This window comes from Scatophagus argus, chromosome 9 (assembly GCF_020382885.2).
Source record: "Scatophagus argus isolate fScaArg1 chromosome 9, fScaArg1.pri, whole genome shotgun sequence".
NCBI classification, from domain to species: domain Eukaryota; kingdom Metazoa; phylum Chordata; class Actinopteri; family Scatophagidae; genus Scatophagus; species Scatophagus argus.
Window position 1 is genome coordinate 20,199,081 of NC_058501.1, and position 19,794 is coordinate 20,218,874.

The 19,794-nt window shown below is 41.3% G+C and overlaps 1 protein-coding gene across 4 annotated transcripts in view; it reads right to left on the reverse strand.

The window, feature by feature from the left end:
* Positions 1-19,794, reverse strand: part of LOC124064191 (mannosyl-oligosaccharide 1,2-alpha-mannosidase IC) — a 165,297-nt gene that overhangs the window by 35,692 nt on the left and 109,811 nt on the right. For all 4 annotated transcript variants that reach the window (XM_046398421.1, XM_046398420.1, XM_046398418.1 and 1 more), the window contains one exon: positions 16,648-16,728. In XM_046398421.1, coding sequence (XP_046254377.1) covers positions 16,648-16,728 — 81 coding nt within the window. The remainder of the gene's footprint in view (positions 1-16,647; positions 16,729-19,794) is intronic.

The following is a 19,794-nucleotide window of genomic DNA, read 5'->3' on the forward strand; positions in this document are numbered from 1 at the left end:
GGAGGCAGCTTGATTTTCCCTTCCGAACTCACTTCTTTAAGCCTGGAAATCATCGTGTGTTTCACAAGAAACATGAATGAACAAATCTTGAATATTCTGAATATTATACTGGTTTATACAGCAGTTTTATTTCCCATCAAGGCAACCATCTCGCAACACCTTTGAAAAATTGAGCTTGAAAATTTGTGTACATATCAGAGTGAGATTCTGCTGACTGGATCCAACTGTCTGCACTGGTCATATGTCTTTCAAAGAAGCTGGAAAGTTTCACATTCGAAGGGAATAAAAAAACCAAAAACAGCAAAGCAGGACATGAAAGAGCTTGAAGAAGGTGATGTTGCAGGAGGGGACAGAGATGAAGCGGATCCATTCTCATTTTGAAATGTTTGATGTTCTTTGAAATGTCACAGTGAGGGAGAGAGAAGGGAAAGTGAAGTGGCCGCTGGCGTGGAGCTACCCCAGAGCATCATGGGTAGACGCATTCAATGGTTGCCACCTTCTTTTGTGCAACGTAAAGACATCAAAACAAATAAGGCCCGTCTCTCGGCCTCAATCTCCTGCCTTGAGGTTGCCATGAATAAAAGGTGGATCTTGGGCTCGACCAAGCGAAAAATTGGGGGGAGAGAAAGACTCGCCTATCACACAACTTTTTACCACTTTGATTACCAGGTGATATACATTTCAAGTTCAAGTAGGGAACGATAAGGGGTGGTATGCTTTTGCTTCAGTAATCACAATAACGTAGACTTTGCAATGGATACAATTATTGTGACTACAGCTGCACAAATTATTCGCATATGGCTCTGAAGCAGATGAACCACAGAAATGCAACCACGCGTCCAACTGCGCCGTACTTCATCTCCAACTAAAAGATGAATCGGGTGTTTGCTGAGAAATGATGCGAGTTGTTTACGGACTGAAAACATCAGCGGTCGACCGAGTGTAGCAGCTGACCCAGCTTCTGCTCTGTCAAACACTTCTGCCCGGTTAGTGAATTCGTCGTTTCCATCTTAATGGGAACATTTGACTGACACCTGCCATCTCGAGTTGCAGGCTCATGTCAGAAAGCAGCACAGCATTCATCAGAGTGTGTGTGTGTGTGTGTTTCAGAGGTAGGATGATGGAAAGGAGTATAAAGTTTGTGCCTGGACAAAGAAATATGCATGTATGTGGGTCAATTAAGGAACACAGTCTCACAGTCTCTGTCCCTAACATATGGAATAAGATGGGAAAGAAAACCTTCACGTTTTCTGCTCCAGACAGTCAGAATAAATTAATTTACACTTATGAATTCTGACATCTGCAGAGAATTCAAGACAACTGTGAATATTGTTAAAATGCCTCCCATGTTAATAATGCCTGGTCTTAGCTTACTTTGCCCTTATTTCAGTATTGTTATTTGTAGTGCTTTTCATTGCTGATTAAGCCGCCTATTCTTTTCTCTTTTAGTTGTCTGGATCAAACATAAACACTTCAGGTCCAAAAAGTTTATTGTTGAAAGAAACAAAGAAAATCAACAAATTTAGAAGCCAGAGTGAGAGAATATTTAGTATTTTCCTTTAAAAAACATTAGATATAGACATTTGTTTATTTTACCATTACTATCATTACTATGTGTGTTAGTTCATACTCTTAGCTCAGTTTGTTTCTTTTGTCTATTGTTTTGTCTGTAACATTTTATGCCAAATTTTTAATGTTTTCTGGTTTCAGCATACCAAACTGTGATGGGCACTGCTTACTTTAACGTTAGAGTAAATGATAAATGGAAAAAAAATATTAGCATCGAAAATAAACATAAGCTGGGGATGGTGCTGTGGGATGGTGAAAGCTCCTGCCAATCAACAGCATCTCCACAATAAAGTGATTTAGGGTGGTGCTGGTGGGGTGCACAAAATGGGTAAAATGGGAGTATCTCATGACAGCATGTAATGGCTGAGTGGCTGCAATCAGCAGCCCCCTCTGCCAGCCCTAATGGAGTGATACAGCAGCCCATCTCCCTGTGTTAATCAGACCCACAGCAGCTGGAAACCGGAGCCACGCACAACATGTCCAGTGGACTGATGTGGATCCTACGGCCAAGAGGAGGAAAATACAGAGGAAGACAAAACATTTGTTGTTTAGATAATTACAAATAATAGGAGGAAGATAAGAAGAAAATATGTTGAAAGCAAACATTAAGTTTATTTTTAGCCGATTTTGGTCACCATAAACAGTCACGGATGACCAGAACAAACAGTGAACAGGAATTCACTGTTTTCTCATCTTTTCTGTGCTTTTCACCAGCAAACCATAGTTTATACCAACAGAATGTGACGCTAAAGTCGTATTTTTTTTTTCATTTTCTCAACATTTCACAAAACGAATTGCGTTGTGAAATTTGGAATTTCGGATTGACGAGCAGAGAGAAATAAGAGCGCCCAGTGCTTTTATGTACTGCTGACGTATATAGTGTATAGTTTATATATAGACATGTCACCGCACAGGTGCATGTGCCTAAATATGAGCCCTCACACAATGAGGTTCAGTTCGTTTGTACCATATTTGTACCTTCTATGTGTGACATCTACCACCCGTGATAAAATATCTTCCTGTTTAGATGGCAGTTGTCCTACTTTCCAGAAAAGACCAGTTCTTTGCTTTCAGCAGCATTAATACCTGATCTACACACCTCTCCACTTGGGAACAGGCCCAGAACTGTTGGCTTAAGTCTATATGCATAATAACCAACACATCAAACTCTTTTTCGCCCCTGACTGTCAGAACGCGCTATAATCCTATTTCCAACCTACTCAGAGTGATGGGTTCACTATCCCAGAGCCACCGGAGAGTGTGAATACAAAATCCTTTTTGTAAAGTCAGCGTTCATCTTCACCTGTACGTTACCGCGGACAGAAGGAAGCAGAATATAACCTGATATGAATGTCATGCACATACCGCAGCACTTTTTCTACTAAATATGCAGAGGAAGGTTTTCCGAGCAACTACCAATGAAATTTTCATCTGCCAGGTTCGTAACTCCCAGCTGGAGAGAGCAGGTTATACCGGGAGGTCGTCCATGGGACGACTCAACTAACAGCTCACATGAGGAAATGAATACGCCTGCAAAGCAAATAATAAAGGAGGCAAATTAAATGTTGGCATTAGTGCGTCAAGAGAGTCGAAAGACAGCGGTAGTTGCAGTAGAATTTAAAATATGAGTAATGAGTCAAAAGAAACAATGACAGCCCTGCGAAACATAAGCTACAGTTGATTTTGGCTGAAACTGTGAGGCTACAGGCTGATTTGGTGACTAATAACAGAAACACCATTTAAGTTAGGACTGCAAGATGAAGAGTAGCACATCTTCAAGCTTAAGCTGAAATCGATGAATTTTTGATGTTTTTGCATGAAAAAAGATGTTTCATTTATATCTAGAAATAGCTGCCAATTAAATAAAATTCCACCTTAAATACAGTGCTATGCAGCATTACGACACAAACTAGGACTGGTTGAAACAACACCTCTCTGACACTGTAAGCTTCACAGGTGCACAATATGGCTTACATGAACATGTTTTAAATACTGACATCAACAGACTGCACACATGTTTTTTAAAAGGTTCTTATTCACGCCCTTGTGTGGAGGCCTGTGTAACACAATGAGCTGTGGCTTGTGTGTGCAACTGTAAATGCTAAGCTGTAAATTACTGTAAAAGAAATGCAGTAAACAGTACAGTCTTTCCTTTATTATAAGGCACAGCGAGACCACACAGGCCTGACCAGGCAGACTGTAAACCCAGACCGTGGGCTGTAACTGATAGGAGAATGGATTTCAAAACCCCAGCAGTTGCAAAACAGTCAGGATTGATTTTTGTGAGTTTGTTTTTCCTAGGGAAGCCTTGTTTTGCAACCATCAAAGTGTGACCTGTGCTTGCCATACGTCAAACGTGTTCTCTGACTTCAGTAAGAGCACTTACAGTGACGATACCGACTGTGAAGCAGACTGATCACGAGCCACATGACACAAACTGCACGTCAACAGCAGCAATGAGCCATCAGTCAACTGCTGGCCGTAGTCCGCCTTGCTGCTCTTTACAACAGTAACTGCACTGCGGGATTGTGGGTATTAGAAGCATTTCATGCAGAGTATCAAATCAAGAGGATAAATTCACAGTAGGAATCATAATTCCAAATGCCAATCGCCTGAGAGCAATCAATCACTGAAAAATCTCGGTAGAAAAGTCTATTCTCTAATCTCATCTTGTCGTAACCGAAGGGGGGAAATAAATACCTACGATGTTCATAACAGCAGATAAAAAAATTTAGAGGAACAAAATTACATTTGCATGCTGGAAACAGGATTACAGTTTAATGTCAGGGTACAGATGGAAGCTTTCTTTGAAAAAGCCCTGGGGAGTTTCTGTGTGGATGGTTCTGCCTCATGCAGTCCTTAAGGACCATGGTCTCAGATTCAAGAGACACCGCAACAAAAATGGTCACTGTAAAGACTGAAAGGGCGCGAAAGACTGAAAGAGGGCACAAATTTGTCCTGCTCGGGTCATCAGACAAACAGCGTTGAGAGTGGTGCTGTACTGTATGTTATCTTCAATTGCCTGCAGTGGCGAGGAACAAACTGAAAGATCGAGAGAAAGAACTCTGTCACCGAAACACTAAGATGTATGAACTCCCCTAGCTGAAAGGCCTGCTGTGAACACAGACTCTCCCACAGGCCCGAGGGGACACTCTGTTTGCGTCCCCTCTTTCCTCAGAAACACAGTGAAGCGTAACTACCTCAGGTGGAGTTTGTGAGCTGACTCCTTTCTCCCAGGGCAAGCTCGCTTTGAGAGCAGCTTAGAGTAGCGCCATTCCAGGAGAATACAAAGGAAGGGGAAAGAGAGAGAAGCCACGCATTCAGCTCGCGGGGAGATGGAGCACAACCAAGATAAAGACAATAGAGTTGAAGCAAGGGACAGAAATATGAAAAAAAGGGACAGAAAGGGAGGTGAAAATGGAGCTTAAGCAAAGGCAATTCAATGTTACAAATCATGACTGCAACTTCTGTACACACTCAATATCATTATTATTATTATTATTAATTTACACTAGACTTTATCATTGCACCTCTCAGAAACCAAGTCTGGACACGTCCTTTTGACTGGAAGGTAAAGGACATCTCGGTAGCTGTGAGCTTGGGCTCCATTATCCACACAGTGTCCACAAAGATGTGCAGCGCAGCCTAATGGTGTACATTTAAGTCAGAAAGGGGCTATTTGTTGCCGTGCTTCTACACCAATCATCAGCTCCAAGGAGACCACTTCCAAATCTCTGCTAAGAGACCCAGCCTATTAGCTAGTCGTGTTATACTAAATGCGAAGAAACAGATCAATTACCACTTCCACCTGGGAGGGAGATTTTAATGTGCGTGTGCAGACGGGTGATTGTCTGCACTTATGTATGAGTTAATGTGCGCATTGTGGCTGGCGGTTTGTTGCTCCACTAACAAACCCGCAGTCGTCCGTGGTGAAGATGCTGAGGCAATAACGTACCTGAGCTGTGACACAGGCGTGGAGGTTCCTCCAGGGAAGACGTGAGGATGATAAATAATTGAATTTCCCCAGGCTGCAATTTCAATCATTATTTATCATGTAATTGATTACCGCAAGTAGGCTTTCTAACCTGTCCCACAATTAATATGCTGCTTTTTATGTGCTTAATTAATGACCACTGCAGCTTCATGGAAAACACACACTCAATTACATCTGGAATCGAAACGCCAGAAAGCCGGTTTGTGCAGTATTGCTGCACTGGGGATGGCACGGAGACATTAATCAGGGAAAATGGAATTCAATAAGACAGACTTAGTTTTCTAGACTAAATTGAACAATTTTTCATATTGTTGTCACGCCGCCACGATGGCAGCAATGGAGCTCAAGTCTTCCTCTTGACCCAAAATTCACTTTGAATCAACTTAGCTGTCAACAATCTTTGCTGCTCTGCTTCGGCTTGTTTGTTCAGGGGCTGCGACAGTCCTGTCTCCTCTCTGTGACACTGTGTTGATGCTTTGTGGGACATCATATTCAATGTGCTCACCTTTCATATTTGGAGAAGAGTTATTGTTTTGTATACTAACAACAGATGCACACACACACACACAAGAAGATGCACAAACCCACACTGGCACACACGTTTATCTCCCTCCAGCTCATGTTTACAGAGACCGCCACCCAAACCAATTCCATTGGGTCTTGTTTTGAATAAAAACCAGTTATGGCCAACATTGTGTGAATTCAAAAGACCCTTTTGGCTGCAGAAGCCGTGATGCGTGTTCAGGCTTGAAAAACAAATCCTACCAATTCAAATTTCCATGTTCCTCTGCTTCCTTTCTGCTTCAGCGAAACAACAGGCGAGACTCCTGACAAAGTTTCAATCCACACAATACGCTCACTCCGAATTAAACAATACAAACAGACATTTAGAAGGAGGCGGCGTAGGGTTCAACACATTCAGACCCTTCAGCCTTCAAATCTGCCAATAATCTGCACTTACTAACAGGAGAGTTTCTGTTTTGCTTGCTGTATTTTACGCTGAATGCAAAACGAGATGATCTGCATGCATCACCATGTTGTTCAACCTCTCCAGTGATCAGTCAGTCACCAGTCCCACCACACACACAGACACACGCGCACACGCCCTCTATTGCCAGGAAGGCATTGATTGCAGCCAAAGCCATCAGGATCAATGCTTTCACTGTTAAGAGCCATTCCGTGGATCCCGTCAACAATGCTGTATAGTTTAAAATAATGGGGCCTCTCTTACCTAATCAAATTGTTTCGTCTTCGAGGAATCTTACCTCAGGCGAAAATCTCTCAGCTGAAAACTCCTTTTTAATCTACATTTCGTTGTGTCTCCTGTTAATCCAAAGTATATATTGAATGCTTGGATTTTGTCCAAATGTCTTCAGTTCTGCCTCACAAAATGGCTCTTTCTCTCCTTTAATTGCAAATGGACAGGGAGAAGCACTGCAGCTTATAAATAAGGCCCTGTGGCAAAGTGTGAGTGAAAAGGCCTGGATGCCACATGGCTGAGATCATTAAGAACAGCCTAATGATACCCCGGATTTGATTTGTTTGGCCTGTGCCGCGTCCTTTCTGACTGGTGTGACTTGCTGTGGGGGGGTGAGGGGAAACAAAACAAAACACCAAATTTCATCAGTCTCTCAACGGGTCTCCTATTGAGGTTTGAGCTTATTTGGATCTGTGCCAAAGCTCTTACAGGCTGAGTCCAATTACTCCAGCAAGGATGTTATGTAGAGCTAAAAAAGGACTAATTGAAGGGTTTTTACAGGAAGGAAAGTAATAGACTGATGAAGAGATGCTGGGGACATATGAAGGGCGACAACATACAGAAAAGCTCCTGTGTTTTTCTCGCAGCATAAAAACACTGTCCGCCTTATTAATCTCGTAATAAATCAATGAGCCACAGAAACGTATCCGGAAAAGCTCGGCTTGGCTGCAGCTCTGGCAAACAAGCTGCTAGCTTATTGTTTAGCGACAGATTTATTCAGTGAGTGAGTTATTATTAACAGACTGTACAATTTTTTTTAAAATAAGCAGCACGCTCTGACGCATGTAACGTTTGAACAAACTATAATGCAAGTTGTGTGAGCTGCTGGTTATGAGATGTTGTTCTTCCCCAGTGTTGCTTAATTCCATAATAAAAGTGAAAGGTGTAAGAGTGGAGCGGAGCACAGTTATTTTAACTCTGCACAAATGGGATTAGATGTTTGTACACGGAGCAGAATGAGGGTTTCGGAGAGGAAGCTTTCCTTTCATGGCTAAGCCTGCGGCGGGCACTGCGGAGAGCGGCAGGTTACTGTGCGATTATGATGATCCAGTTTGATCTGACGAAATGAAATTTCTTCCAAGGCCACTTTTCGGCTCTACAGCAAAAAGAGACAAACCGATAAAAAGCACAAATGCTCACACACTGACAGCAGAACACACACACAGATGAACAATAGACATGCTGGTGTGAGCTCAGGCTCGCTTACACTTAATGCACTATTGTGATGCCAGAATTACAGTATGAAATACCAGGCTTTGTGTAAATGGGATTCCAGGTTTTGTTTTGCAAAGCAAAGAATTCCTTAAATAACACTTGCCTTAATTAGCGAGCCGTGTGATATTCAAAGAGACATGAGAGACACGAATGCCAGTTGTAATTAAAAAAAAATAAAGGTCTGTTCCTGTCAGTTAATAAACTCTGTAAGGTATTTAACCTGATACGATATGATATCAGGTTATGACAACACAATCAATCAACACATTAAGAGCTAGACAACTTAATATACCTTGTTGGAATCCAGCTCTTAACAAAGGAAGAACAAGACTCAGCCATGTTAGTGGCTCTATGAGGTTGGACTTTGAGCTAAATGCTAATCTAACAGTGCTAATATATTTTCTTCCACTGATGGCATGTTAGCATTTTCTAATCAGCATTAAACACAAAGCAAAGCTGAGGCTGATTGGAATGCAGTTAGTTTTGCTTTATATTAGAAATTTTGACCTGATGGTGGCGCTGGAGGAGAAGTCAGGAGGCCACCAATGTTATGGCACTTGAACGTCTGTACCAAACTCTCTGGCAATCCATCAAATATTTGAGATTTAAAGCAAAAACTATTAATTACTTAGTAATTTCAGAAGACATCAAAGATGATTTAGGACAAACTGTAGTAATTTTATTTCTCTAAAGTGAGTTATTGCACTAATTCCACACTTTTACTACCCTTAAGCTGCATCACATCGTTGACACAATTTATTATCTCCATCTGCACCAGCTAACCATATCTCCCACTTCAGCCGGACTTTGTATTCGCATTTTTCTTTGCCTCTCAGTGCGGCTTATGTAAGAGGCAGTCAGCGTGATGGGGGATGGGGTGTCAAAAAGGCAATGTACCCTTCAACTGGCAGGAGGGTATATCCCTGTCTCTCCCTAAAGGATGGCTGAAAAGCGATCCCGTGCTTGCACACTCCGATGAATATCAACACCCACTGAACCACTCAGGCTCAGATTTATTCAATTGGCTCCTCGTATACAGTACCTGACTATATGTGGGGGGACAAAAAAATAAAAATCATCTGACATAAATTTATCTCCACTACAACCTAAGCCTTTCCACTGGGACGCTCGGGCACAGCAGAGAGGATGATATAATTTTTCTCTTGCTGGCTGCCGCAGTGGGTGATGGGAGAGAGATGGATTATAGTAGACAGATACAAAGGGAAAGTCAAATAGGAGGGCTGAACTTTCTGGACCAAAGACTAAAAAAAAGAAAATAAAATACAAAATATATATATATTGTTTTAATTATATGACCAATGTTTTTAAATTAAATGTCAAAATAATATGAGATCAACCCTTATAGCAAACAAGCTACAAATCTACAGGGGAAAAAAATAAAAAAATAAAATACAGTTTCACTGAGCTGATAGAAACAGATGAGAAGATGTAATTGCACCCAGGTGCTTGTGCAGAAGAATTAATTCACAACACATAATACTGGACAAAGCTGCATGGTGCAGGTGCATATGGCCTGGCAGCTGACATTTGGATAATATTGTGACCAGGGGCGAAGGGTGAAACTGCAGTGAGAATGGAAATTAGGTCAAATTAAAAGGAAAGGACACTGGGAGCTGTGGCATGAACCGGAATCAGTCATGACTACGCAAATGACCAGTTTCTTGTTCCTTTATGAGAACATTGCTTTGTGTTACTCTGATGTCCGTGAGGTGCAGAAACACCTCTGAGTGCCTTAAATTAAATTTGTTTAAAGGACATGTTGTTCCACTACAAAGTGAAAGGCTTCATGATGAATTAAGGAAGAGTTCAGTGACTTTCTACAAAGACACACACAATCAAACACACGGTCAGCTGGGCTACAGGACAAGACGGTGTCCATCTTAAGATTTCATAGGGAAAGTAGTCCAACAAATGTTCATGTACATCACTGTGCATAGTGACAGCTGTATATCTGCTCATTATAACACCAGTTCATGTCCATGGAATGAGGAAGCTCTTTCCAAGTGAAACATATCCTTCAAGCACACATTCTTTAATCTATGACAACCGGATGGTACACGATTGTGCGAAAGCAGGAGGGCAGCGCAAATCCCAGTGATCTTTGAAAACAGCACCGCAGTCTCTCTGTGCCGCTCCTCCCGCTACAGCGTGGTTACAGCGTGGTTAGTTTTTAGCACATTTCAGACAGGCACGGGCAAAGACAAAATCCTGGGTGTGCCCAACAGAAATGAGACACAAGCCCCACCATGTACTGTACTGAAAATGCAGCCCAGGTTGTTGAATACTAATCTAAAATGTGACACACCAATTCCATATTTTTTTTATCATAATGCAAATATTTTAAACTCTGAAAATTTCTGCAAAAAGTTGAATTCATTTCGAATTCAGCAGCAGGAAACGCCAGGGGAGTTGGAAACGTTTCTGGAGGCGCTGCAGGAATGAGAGATAAACAGAGAATAACAGACGTGCAGACACATGTTCACACGCAGATCATTTTTATATTCTTCCCACGTATCAGGTTGTGATTTTTGTCTTAAAAACATACTGGTTATTAGCTGTCTTATGAATATCAATTTGCATTGCACAGTTCTCCCAAGCAGGCACGTAAAGGTCAAATCATTCAGACTTGGAGCAAACTTTGTTGCTCCGTTAATGCATGCAGCACACACCGCAAACTAACACGACAACCGAGTTTCCCTCAGCACTTAATGATGTGACTTAATGATGCTGTGACAGAGAGGAACACATCCAAATAGAGATAAATAAAGAAGCTGTCACATCTGAGAAGAATTTTCAGTTTACTGCCTCTTTCTCAATGTCTCTGTGTTAAAATGTCCCTGTGTGAGTGCTCTCCTGTGTTATAACCCAAAATAAAACCATATTTGGAGACAGAAGTGGGTCGCCCAAACTGGAAGGAAAACAACATGGACTGGTGTACTATGCCCTTAACCCAAACACACTCCCTCACAAAGAAACATCTAAAACTATGGCATTTATATGATGCCACCAGATTTATTTTTTTAAAAAAAGGGAGCCACAGGCCATAAAATAAGCCAAGATTCAAGTTTGTGAACTTTAGCAGAGTGGTGGATAAAAAAACCAAAACAAAACAAAACAGGAAAGCCACAGCACTTTGGTGTTCAGCTATAGTGGCTCCAAAGCAGAAAAGGTTAGCTTTTGCTTTTCCATTCTCGAAGAGCTCGTCCCTCATCGCAGAGGCACGTAAAAGAGGCTGATTGAACAACACCAGCCAGTTACAGGCACGGATGTGTGCGACTGCCCCAGAATAGAAAGAAGCAGCTAACAAAATATGCAAAGTGTTTATTTCCTCCCAAGGAGTAACACAGCAGCATTTCAGTTCTCTGAAAACATGAATAGTCGAGCAGAAAGTTTATTTTTAGAGTGCTCTGACCTTTATTTGTTGGCTTGACAAGATTTTGCAGAGTAAAATGAGCTTCATAATGTGGCTGCTAGCAGTGATTGTAATGACTCCTAATGCTTAACCTGCCAACGGGAAAATATAACGCCACTCCTTCTCTCTCTCTCTCTCTCTAGCTCATTTCTATCGCTTCCTCTCTTCTCCTTCATGAAATCATTATCATTTTCTTCCCAGCCTCCCTCTCTCACTTTGCAATTTTCTTTTTTCTTACTTTGTCTTGCTCGCTTTTCCTCTCCGCCTATTTGTCTCGAGTTTCCTCCCCATCTGTCTGTCTTTCTTCTTCTCTGCCTCTCTGCATCATGGACAGAAATAGTCCGTCACACATGGGAAAGGACCAATTACATGAGAAGTCTAGGGGCCCTTCCCCTGAAAAAAATGAGTTTTGAAAAACAAATTCCTCCAATTCCACTTAATTTGCCATGGCAAAGTTGTTTATTTGACAGTAAAAATGCCAATTTGTAAATTAATCTAAACACAATGGATGCTTATGATTGAAATATGTAATTTTTCTAAGTTTACAGATTAGCAACTGAGTGATTTAAGTGTTTATATTATCATTTGCCAAGCTAATTTGTTCAAGGCTTTTTGCATTAACAAATTAACGAAAGGCGCTTATGTGATAATAATAAAGCAACAACAAACTACATATTCTCATACTTCTTGAGCTGGAGTCAGTCTCACTCTGTTTATATGTATAAATAAAACATGTGAATCCACCTGCCCGTTAAATTCAGGAGGGACTGACAGCTGTCTGTCACCACCTGCTGCAGGATCCTACTTCTGCAAACCACAGGAGAACTGCAGTTGAGAAATCCATGAGACGTAGAGAAAAATATTTTCAAAATTGTGCCTGGCTGATGGAAGCAGCAGTCAATGTCTGGGAGCTGTGCCACAGCAACAGGACCATTCACCATCTCTTGACAAAGTTTGCTATCAATCCAGAGATTTTTTTGCCAGCACTTTCAGCCTTACCTCCCACTTTTATTTAATGGACTGCATTTATTCTCTTTAAGTGCTTCACAGTTTTGCCTGTCATTCATCCATTCACACACATTCACATGGGCTAATCATCGAGAGCGACTTGAGATTTGGGCTTTGTTCGGACTGGGATGGACAAATCAGATTTGTTTATCAAATCAGATCTTTAAGACAGGCTAGCAGCATCTCCATAGGTTGCTACGGTAACAACATGGGTGTCTACCTGCCTACCTAGTCTACCTGCTAAGCTGACCCACATTGTTAAAGTTTCTGGCTAAATGCCACGGTACATGCTGACAGGTGACATGTTTGCACTGTACGATCAACAGAAAATTGGTGTGTTTGACAGAAGGGAATTTAGAGAGAACGACTAGCATGGATATGATATGGATACTTTCCAAAGTATTTATTGACAAAATCAAGTCAGTGACACCATCTACAGGGTGTCATTTCTCATTTTTCACAGCTGAAATCGATTGTAAATCTAATGGAAAAGTACTGCTTTGCCATAAATACGTATATCTATTTCTATTTAGCAGATAAGTCCCAAACAATGTTTCTCTGTGCTACACAACTTTAAACTTCTCTATCTCCAATGATGCCTTCTAGAAAAGCAGTCCAGGATTTTACCGATCGAGTGAATAGCACAACACCGTCTATACACAAAGTTGCTTTTATTTCTTTTTTTATGCTCTAATGCTGTCTTCCCCCTCTGCAAACCACTCCTCCTGCCTCCCTGTATCTCCTCCTCATGCACTTTTTCTGTCTTCCTCACCTCTCCTGATCCTCCCCCTTTTTTCATTCTCTCCATCTCCTCTTTCCTTTCGCTGATGAGCATATGAACACAGGTTTTTCTTCTCCTCTGCTGGCTGCTGCCTCCCTCTCTCCCTGCTGCTCCAGCTCAGCCCGTGGGCAATTTTCACACAAGGCTGATTGAATTCACCCCCCGCCACCTCCTTTTATTTTTTCCCTCCTTGCCAAGGCAAAGGGATGAAACAACAAGGTCTGAACACAACAATTTATAGATATGCATATATGAATGGACACTGACAAATGAAACACACTCCACGGAATAATTGAGGTCCAGCTGACATACAAGCGTGTGTGTTCTCATATAGAGATGAAAAAAGGGGCACATCGAATATGCACAAGCTCCTGAAAAGACATGCATGCTAATGCTCTGGTGATAAACACATGTGAGCTTCAGTATATGGAGAAGATAACTGCAAAATGCATAGTATATAATATTTTAGAATTTTTGGTAATTAGGTGATCATTTATGAGGCAAAAAGATTCACGTGACAAAATGTTGGATCCATGTTGTTGCTGAAACCTCCATTGTGCTGAGTTCTGCAGCATGTGACCTGGGCAAGTGCAGAAATACAGAGAAGGAAACAATAAAGGAAGTAATTTGACTGTATCTGATTTACTCACACCGCACACCTCTCTAGCAGCACAGGAACAAAAATAGCATTTATGAAACTAGTTAGCTATCCAAAATGGTAATGCAGCCATAAGGTGGCCATACAAGAGGGCTGATCATAGGACCTGCACATCTAACCCATGCTGTGCTGTAACTGCCTCTTCTGCTGAAACCATTTGGTCTCGCCAGTAGTGTGTGATGGTGAATGATGAAACAGCGGAGTGAGTGTTTGTGTTACTCTGATGAAAAAGAGTGGGAGTGACAGTGGCCAGACCCCGTTTGAACAAGACATTTCACCCTGGGGGACTGCTTGTATAAAGACTAACCATGAACCTTCTGGGGCCCCAAGAAAACACACATATATACAACAAGCACACAGTCAAAACAACAGGAGATTATTAATGGTCAGGTGTAGCTCCTTTTCAGCTCCGAGCACTTCACCAGCAAGCTGCACCCCGCAAGGAGCCATAATCATCGCCTGCTCCAAAGCAGTCATTTGCAACGGCACCAGCTGTCCAATGTCCTCTGGTCAAACCTGGATCCACAATGTAGTAATAGTCTCCCACACTGTATCTCAGGTGATTTAAGTCTCTGCAGCAGCGAGAAACCTCAGTTTTGTCATTTGGATGGAGCAGCAGACTCCTAGCAAAAGACCCTAATGGGGGGGGGGGATCAAGAGGAGGGGGATCAGGTTGCTATAAATCTCGCTCTCAGGGACCCTTCACAGAAAGCACACGACTCAGCCACGTGATGGATAACTGCGCCGCGGTAAAGAGTATTGATACGCCCGTCAGGAAACTGGGATTGTGTGCTCCATCTCATAAGAAAGATTGAGTGTGCTGTAAATGGTAAGTAAGTCCAAACCAAAGAGAAGAACACAAGGAAATGAATGCAGTCTGAAGAAAACTTAGCAAGCAACAAAGATGGATGAAACCCTAATCACAAACACAAAGTCTTTACTGCGGTGAAAGGAAGAAATGAGTGAAAAAAAGAAGAACTAGTACGTCTGAGTGTTTAGTTTGGCTCTTCTGTTTGTCAAGAAGATTTATGACAATTAAAGTGCAGCACCATTCTGACTACCAAAGCTCTTTACCAGCTAATCCTTCAATAAGCTCTCTTAACTTATTTAACAACTCTGTTAAATTCCACAATTTTCACAAATCATGGAAATGCTCTGATGAGCACTACATCGTCCCCTTGAGGCCTGACATTACTTATGTCCACCGGAGCTTAAGACTGCATGCTTTGACATGTTTGTTGAATATTCAACCCAAAACTAACTTCGCCACGAATTTGAAAGTGCAGTGCATCGTGGTCATCTGTCAGCATCACAAAAAAAATCTTCCACAATACATGACCTACTCTACCTTTAATGAGTCGTTATGAACACGTACTACAGGGCAACAGTGTTTTATTTCAGCAAGCCAGATGATGCAGAGCTGCTGAGGTGTCCGCTGTGTGGTGTCTCTTCTTTTTTCCAGACTAGCTGGCACTTATGTTCGAGACAGCAAGATAAGAACTTCATGGATAATACACTCTTTCTCTGCACACTCGCACCACACACATACACAGACACTCTTTTCAGAAAATGTCATTATTGATGCCATATATAGAAATGACCATGGACCAGTGAATTAAATAGAAGAACATTTTCTGCATGGCATTAACGGCACACAAATGTGGAATAATGACTTCAACAATATATCCTACTAATCCAACGTTATGGCATATTTCACTCTTCCAGCAGTGATGGACAATTTTACGCTGCTCTCCCCTCAAGTCGCTCGGCCCGCAAATCAGTGTCCATTAAACCGACTTGAGTGTTCATATGTTACCGGATCGTCTCTCCATTAATGCTGCCTCGACACAGATTTTAGCCTCCTGGATGGAGCGCTGTTCAAAACAGTACAACTGCAGCGCATCGTGAGTGTCCGCTCCAGGAGGCTGCTAAAGGCAGATGCTCATTGCAGTGACAGGCTGACCTCCAGTGACTTCACGATGCACTGATAACGAACTGGACCATTTGTGCTACGCGGTTGTCGCAGGCAGTTTTTAAATAAACCTATTTATCCAGCCAAGGTGTACAGACCACTCATACTTATTTTCTGGCTAGGATGTGCTCCACAGTCGTAAAGTTTCACAGCTTCACACCTGGTATCTGTCAATCGTAACCGCAGTCCTTTACACACAGCACCTGGGCAGCTTCACTGGAGCGACAGCAGCTTCTTCAAGGACGCAAACGTGTCAGTTCTTCAAGCAGAGAAAAGCTGTTCTCATTCACGTTGCCTCCCAAATTTAAGCAAAGGACCCTTCAGTTCTTACCATTCTTTCCTCTCTACACTGGCTCAAACGGAGCACATTTGACCCGATGTATCATCAGAGCTTATCTTCTTTTTCTTTTCTTTTTTTTTCAACTTTTATGAGATGAAGCAAATAAAATCCATTAAAACTGAATAAGCCCATTTTTTAAAAACTGCTGGGAGCACAACAACTCCTGGATGTATAGAAAAATAAAAAGACAATACAAATAACACGATTTACTTTCCTGTAAAAATAATTCAAGTCCAAACCAATAAGTTCTATGTATACTATGATAACACACACACACACACACACAGACACACACGTACACAAATGCAGGCACAGTAGGAGGCAGCCTGTTCATCATTCAAACTGCAGGGTTGGTTGGGGATAAAGGAAGCGACAGATCTCACTAGAGAGGAGGGATAACAGACATCGATTAATCTTACCTCCTCTCCTGTCAGGTAGTACGCCGACAGCAACCCGCCAACATAACGGATGTTCACCTCAAAGAGTGATGCCTCGCCGTTCTGTGAACCAAGAGAGAGAGAGAGATCAAATTGTCAATTGTCATATTCAGCCAAGGCCTCAGACGGAGGTAAAGCAGTGCAGTATTGTTTATGGAAAATAATAATAGATTGTTAGTCATCATAAGCAGCTGTTATTACTTATGATGTGGATTTTTCTGAGAAAATGCTGTGTTTACCCTACATGTACTCAACAGCAGCACAGCACCAGTGCTATATAAAAACTCCCCAAACACAGTAAACTCTTTATTTCAACGTCAAGCGGAGTGAGGGAGGAGCAAAGATTATGAATCAAACACCCCCCAGATACTGCCACTGTTTAGCAGTCTGTTTCTGCTTACTAGCTGATTAAAAAGCAAAGCTAGCTCCACCAGCGGCCTCGCTACGCACCTATTGCAATGAACTACAGTAGAGACAAAGTGTAACAGTTGAGCTGGTCAAAAACTCCTCCAGCACATGGGCTGTCTGGGTGGCTCTTTGAGCATTTTATTCAACAAAGTTCATCTACAACATTGTACAAATATGTGTCTAAAGCCCTTCCACACTCTCAGGCGGTGATAACATAAATTAACACATTCTGGTTATGTAACACATCTGAGTAGTGTGACACAACCTATCCCTGCCACCGATGTATTTGTTCACTCAGCACGATTTGTAGTCAATAAAGAAGTGTAATTGGCAATTAGCCTCAAGTTTAAAAAATGATCAAAGCAACAGCAGAATGACAGTCAAAATCTGGTGCTCAAACAGAAATGTACAGGAAGAGTAATCATAAGCATCAAATGTTTCCAACTTGTTTCCACAAGAACCAGATGTGCTGATTAATAAGTGACACCTTTGATTACACCTGTGGTGAGAACAGAACATGCATTGCATTGTGGGTGGTGTCATCAGGCCTTAGGCAAAAATGGCTGTTAGCAGCTCACTGTGTTTCTGGACATCTTGTCAGTATTAAACAACCATAGTGTTTGTCTGTTGGTAGCCAATCCTGACACTTTTGTTTAATTTTTTTTACTTTACAATTTTCTGAAAACAACTGAAATTACTCTATACTTCTTATGCCACAACAACTGTCATATGCTGGCATTAATCAAAGGATACGGTTTGCAGTGAAGAGTTCACCATCAGGATTAATTGCCGATATCAAAGCATCAGTATTATTATTAACACAGTTAACAGATCAGATGGATGGTCAGAAATATAATCAAAATAAGTTCTCACTCATAACTGTCCCTCATAATGGTGGATTTTAGCATCTTTCTTGAGGGCATACAGTGATATGTTACGTGGCTGCTGATGGATTCTTATGAGCCATTCTCTCTAACCTCCAAGGTGCCATGCCGGCCTTCCTCTCCATGTACGCAGGGTGGATGGAGATTCCCTCTCCAAAGAAATCAACAACTACAGCCAGGTCAGGCTCAAAAAGTCAGGCCAGAAAGTCATGTAATCATGTTCCCCAGTGTTTTGTTTCCTCTTTTGTCTCTTACAGCTGAAGGGCAGCATCGATTAATGGAGGTAGAGTTTCCTGGCTCTTGTAGAATTTTATTCAAACTCAGCCGCACGCCTTTGAAATGTCATCTAGTGCTTCTCTTCTTTTTGTCATGTAGACTTTTAAACTTAATACTGTTCTGTGTCAGACAAGACCCAGACTTTGTTTTGACAGTAAAATCCCTTACCATTAATACACACCGATGACTTACATGGGGAATTCTCAAATGGAAGCTTGGACCTTTATTTAGCTGAACTATTGAGAGCGTTGAGTTTCATGGATTGTGGCTTCATAATGGTAGGATGACATGGCAAGCAGACCCGACTGGAAATACTTGGTGAATAAAATCAGTATTTCAAATAAAACGAGCAACAAAGCAGCCATCCACTTGCGCTATATTTGGATGAATACCTGACCCATGACATGACTCATACTGGTGCTGTACTGATACTGTTGTAGAAGTCATGCTGAATTTATCATGTGAGGCACAAGAACACAGATAATTGCAACCCGCCTTTAAAGTTTTTTTTCTTTTTTTTATCCAGCCTCTGGATTTGTTCATGGTGGCTGAAACTGTCCCTTTTTTTTGTGAAAAAGCAGCACCTGAATAGTATATAATGCCTTCTAAAAATAAAGAAAACAATTTAACAATTCTCTCTTTAAATTACTGTATGATTTATATAATTACAGAGCAGAATTTTTCTAAAGAAATGGTCATAGTTTTTTTCATGGGTGCAGATGTAAATGAATATCTAGTCCTAACGCAAAAGCAAGCATAAATACCTGTATTTATTGAGAGCCCTTCACTAACTTAAGTCATAAAAATAGTTCATTTATTGTAGGACAACTTCGTGAAATTTTTACAGAAAGATCCAGGAACTATGAAAGCTTCTGAGGAGAGGAAATATGATAAGTGGTTGTTTCTGTTTGCCAACATTTAAAGCATTTGGTCTACTCTGTTTCTCAGTGAAATATGAAATAAGGGGTAAAACTACATGGGTCTCAATATGTCTCCATAATTACTGACTCTTAAGTTAACTCAAGGTTGAAGAAAACTGCTACTCATTGACTTGGAGACCCATTGAAAAGGAAATTGCTATCTCAAGTGTGGATGATAAGGAAACTGTAATTGGGTGCCAGAAAGGGCAATTAGCTCCACTCTGAGAAAAGGCATAAAGATGGGGAGTCACTGACATCTGTTCAGTGGTATCATTTATCTACATATATTTATATATCTAAAATATCTACATACTTAATCCAATTTTGTATTATTATAATTAATGTAAGTATTGTAAGTATTGATTACTTGGTATCAATAATTATCACGTCTTTTAATCTACATATTAAATGCTGTGAGCATGAAGATTTCTCCACGCCTCATCAAACCAGCAACTCATTCTGACAAAATGTGTATTTTAGTGGAAAACTTTAGATGAGAAGTTACCTAAGAAGATCAGTACATACCTGCCAACATTAGGCTTCAAAATAGGGGATTTTTTCTGCAAAGCGGGTGTGTTGAGTGTGGGGAGGGTAGTGTTGAGATTTCTTTCTTTTTTTTCCCAGGGGAATGCAGTCCTGTT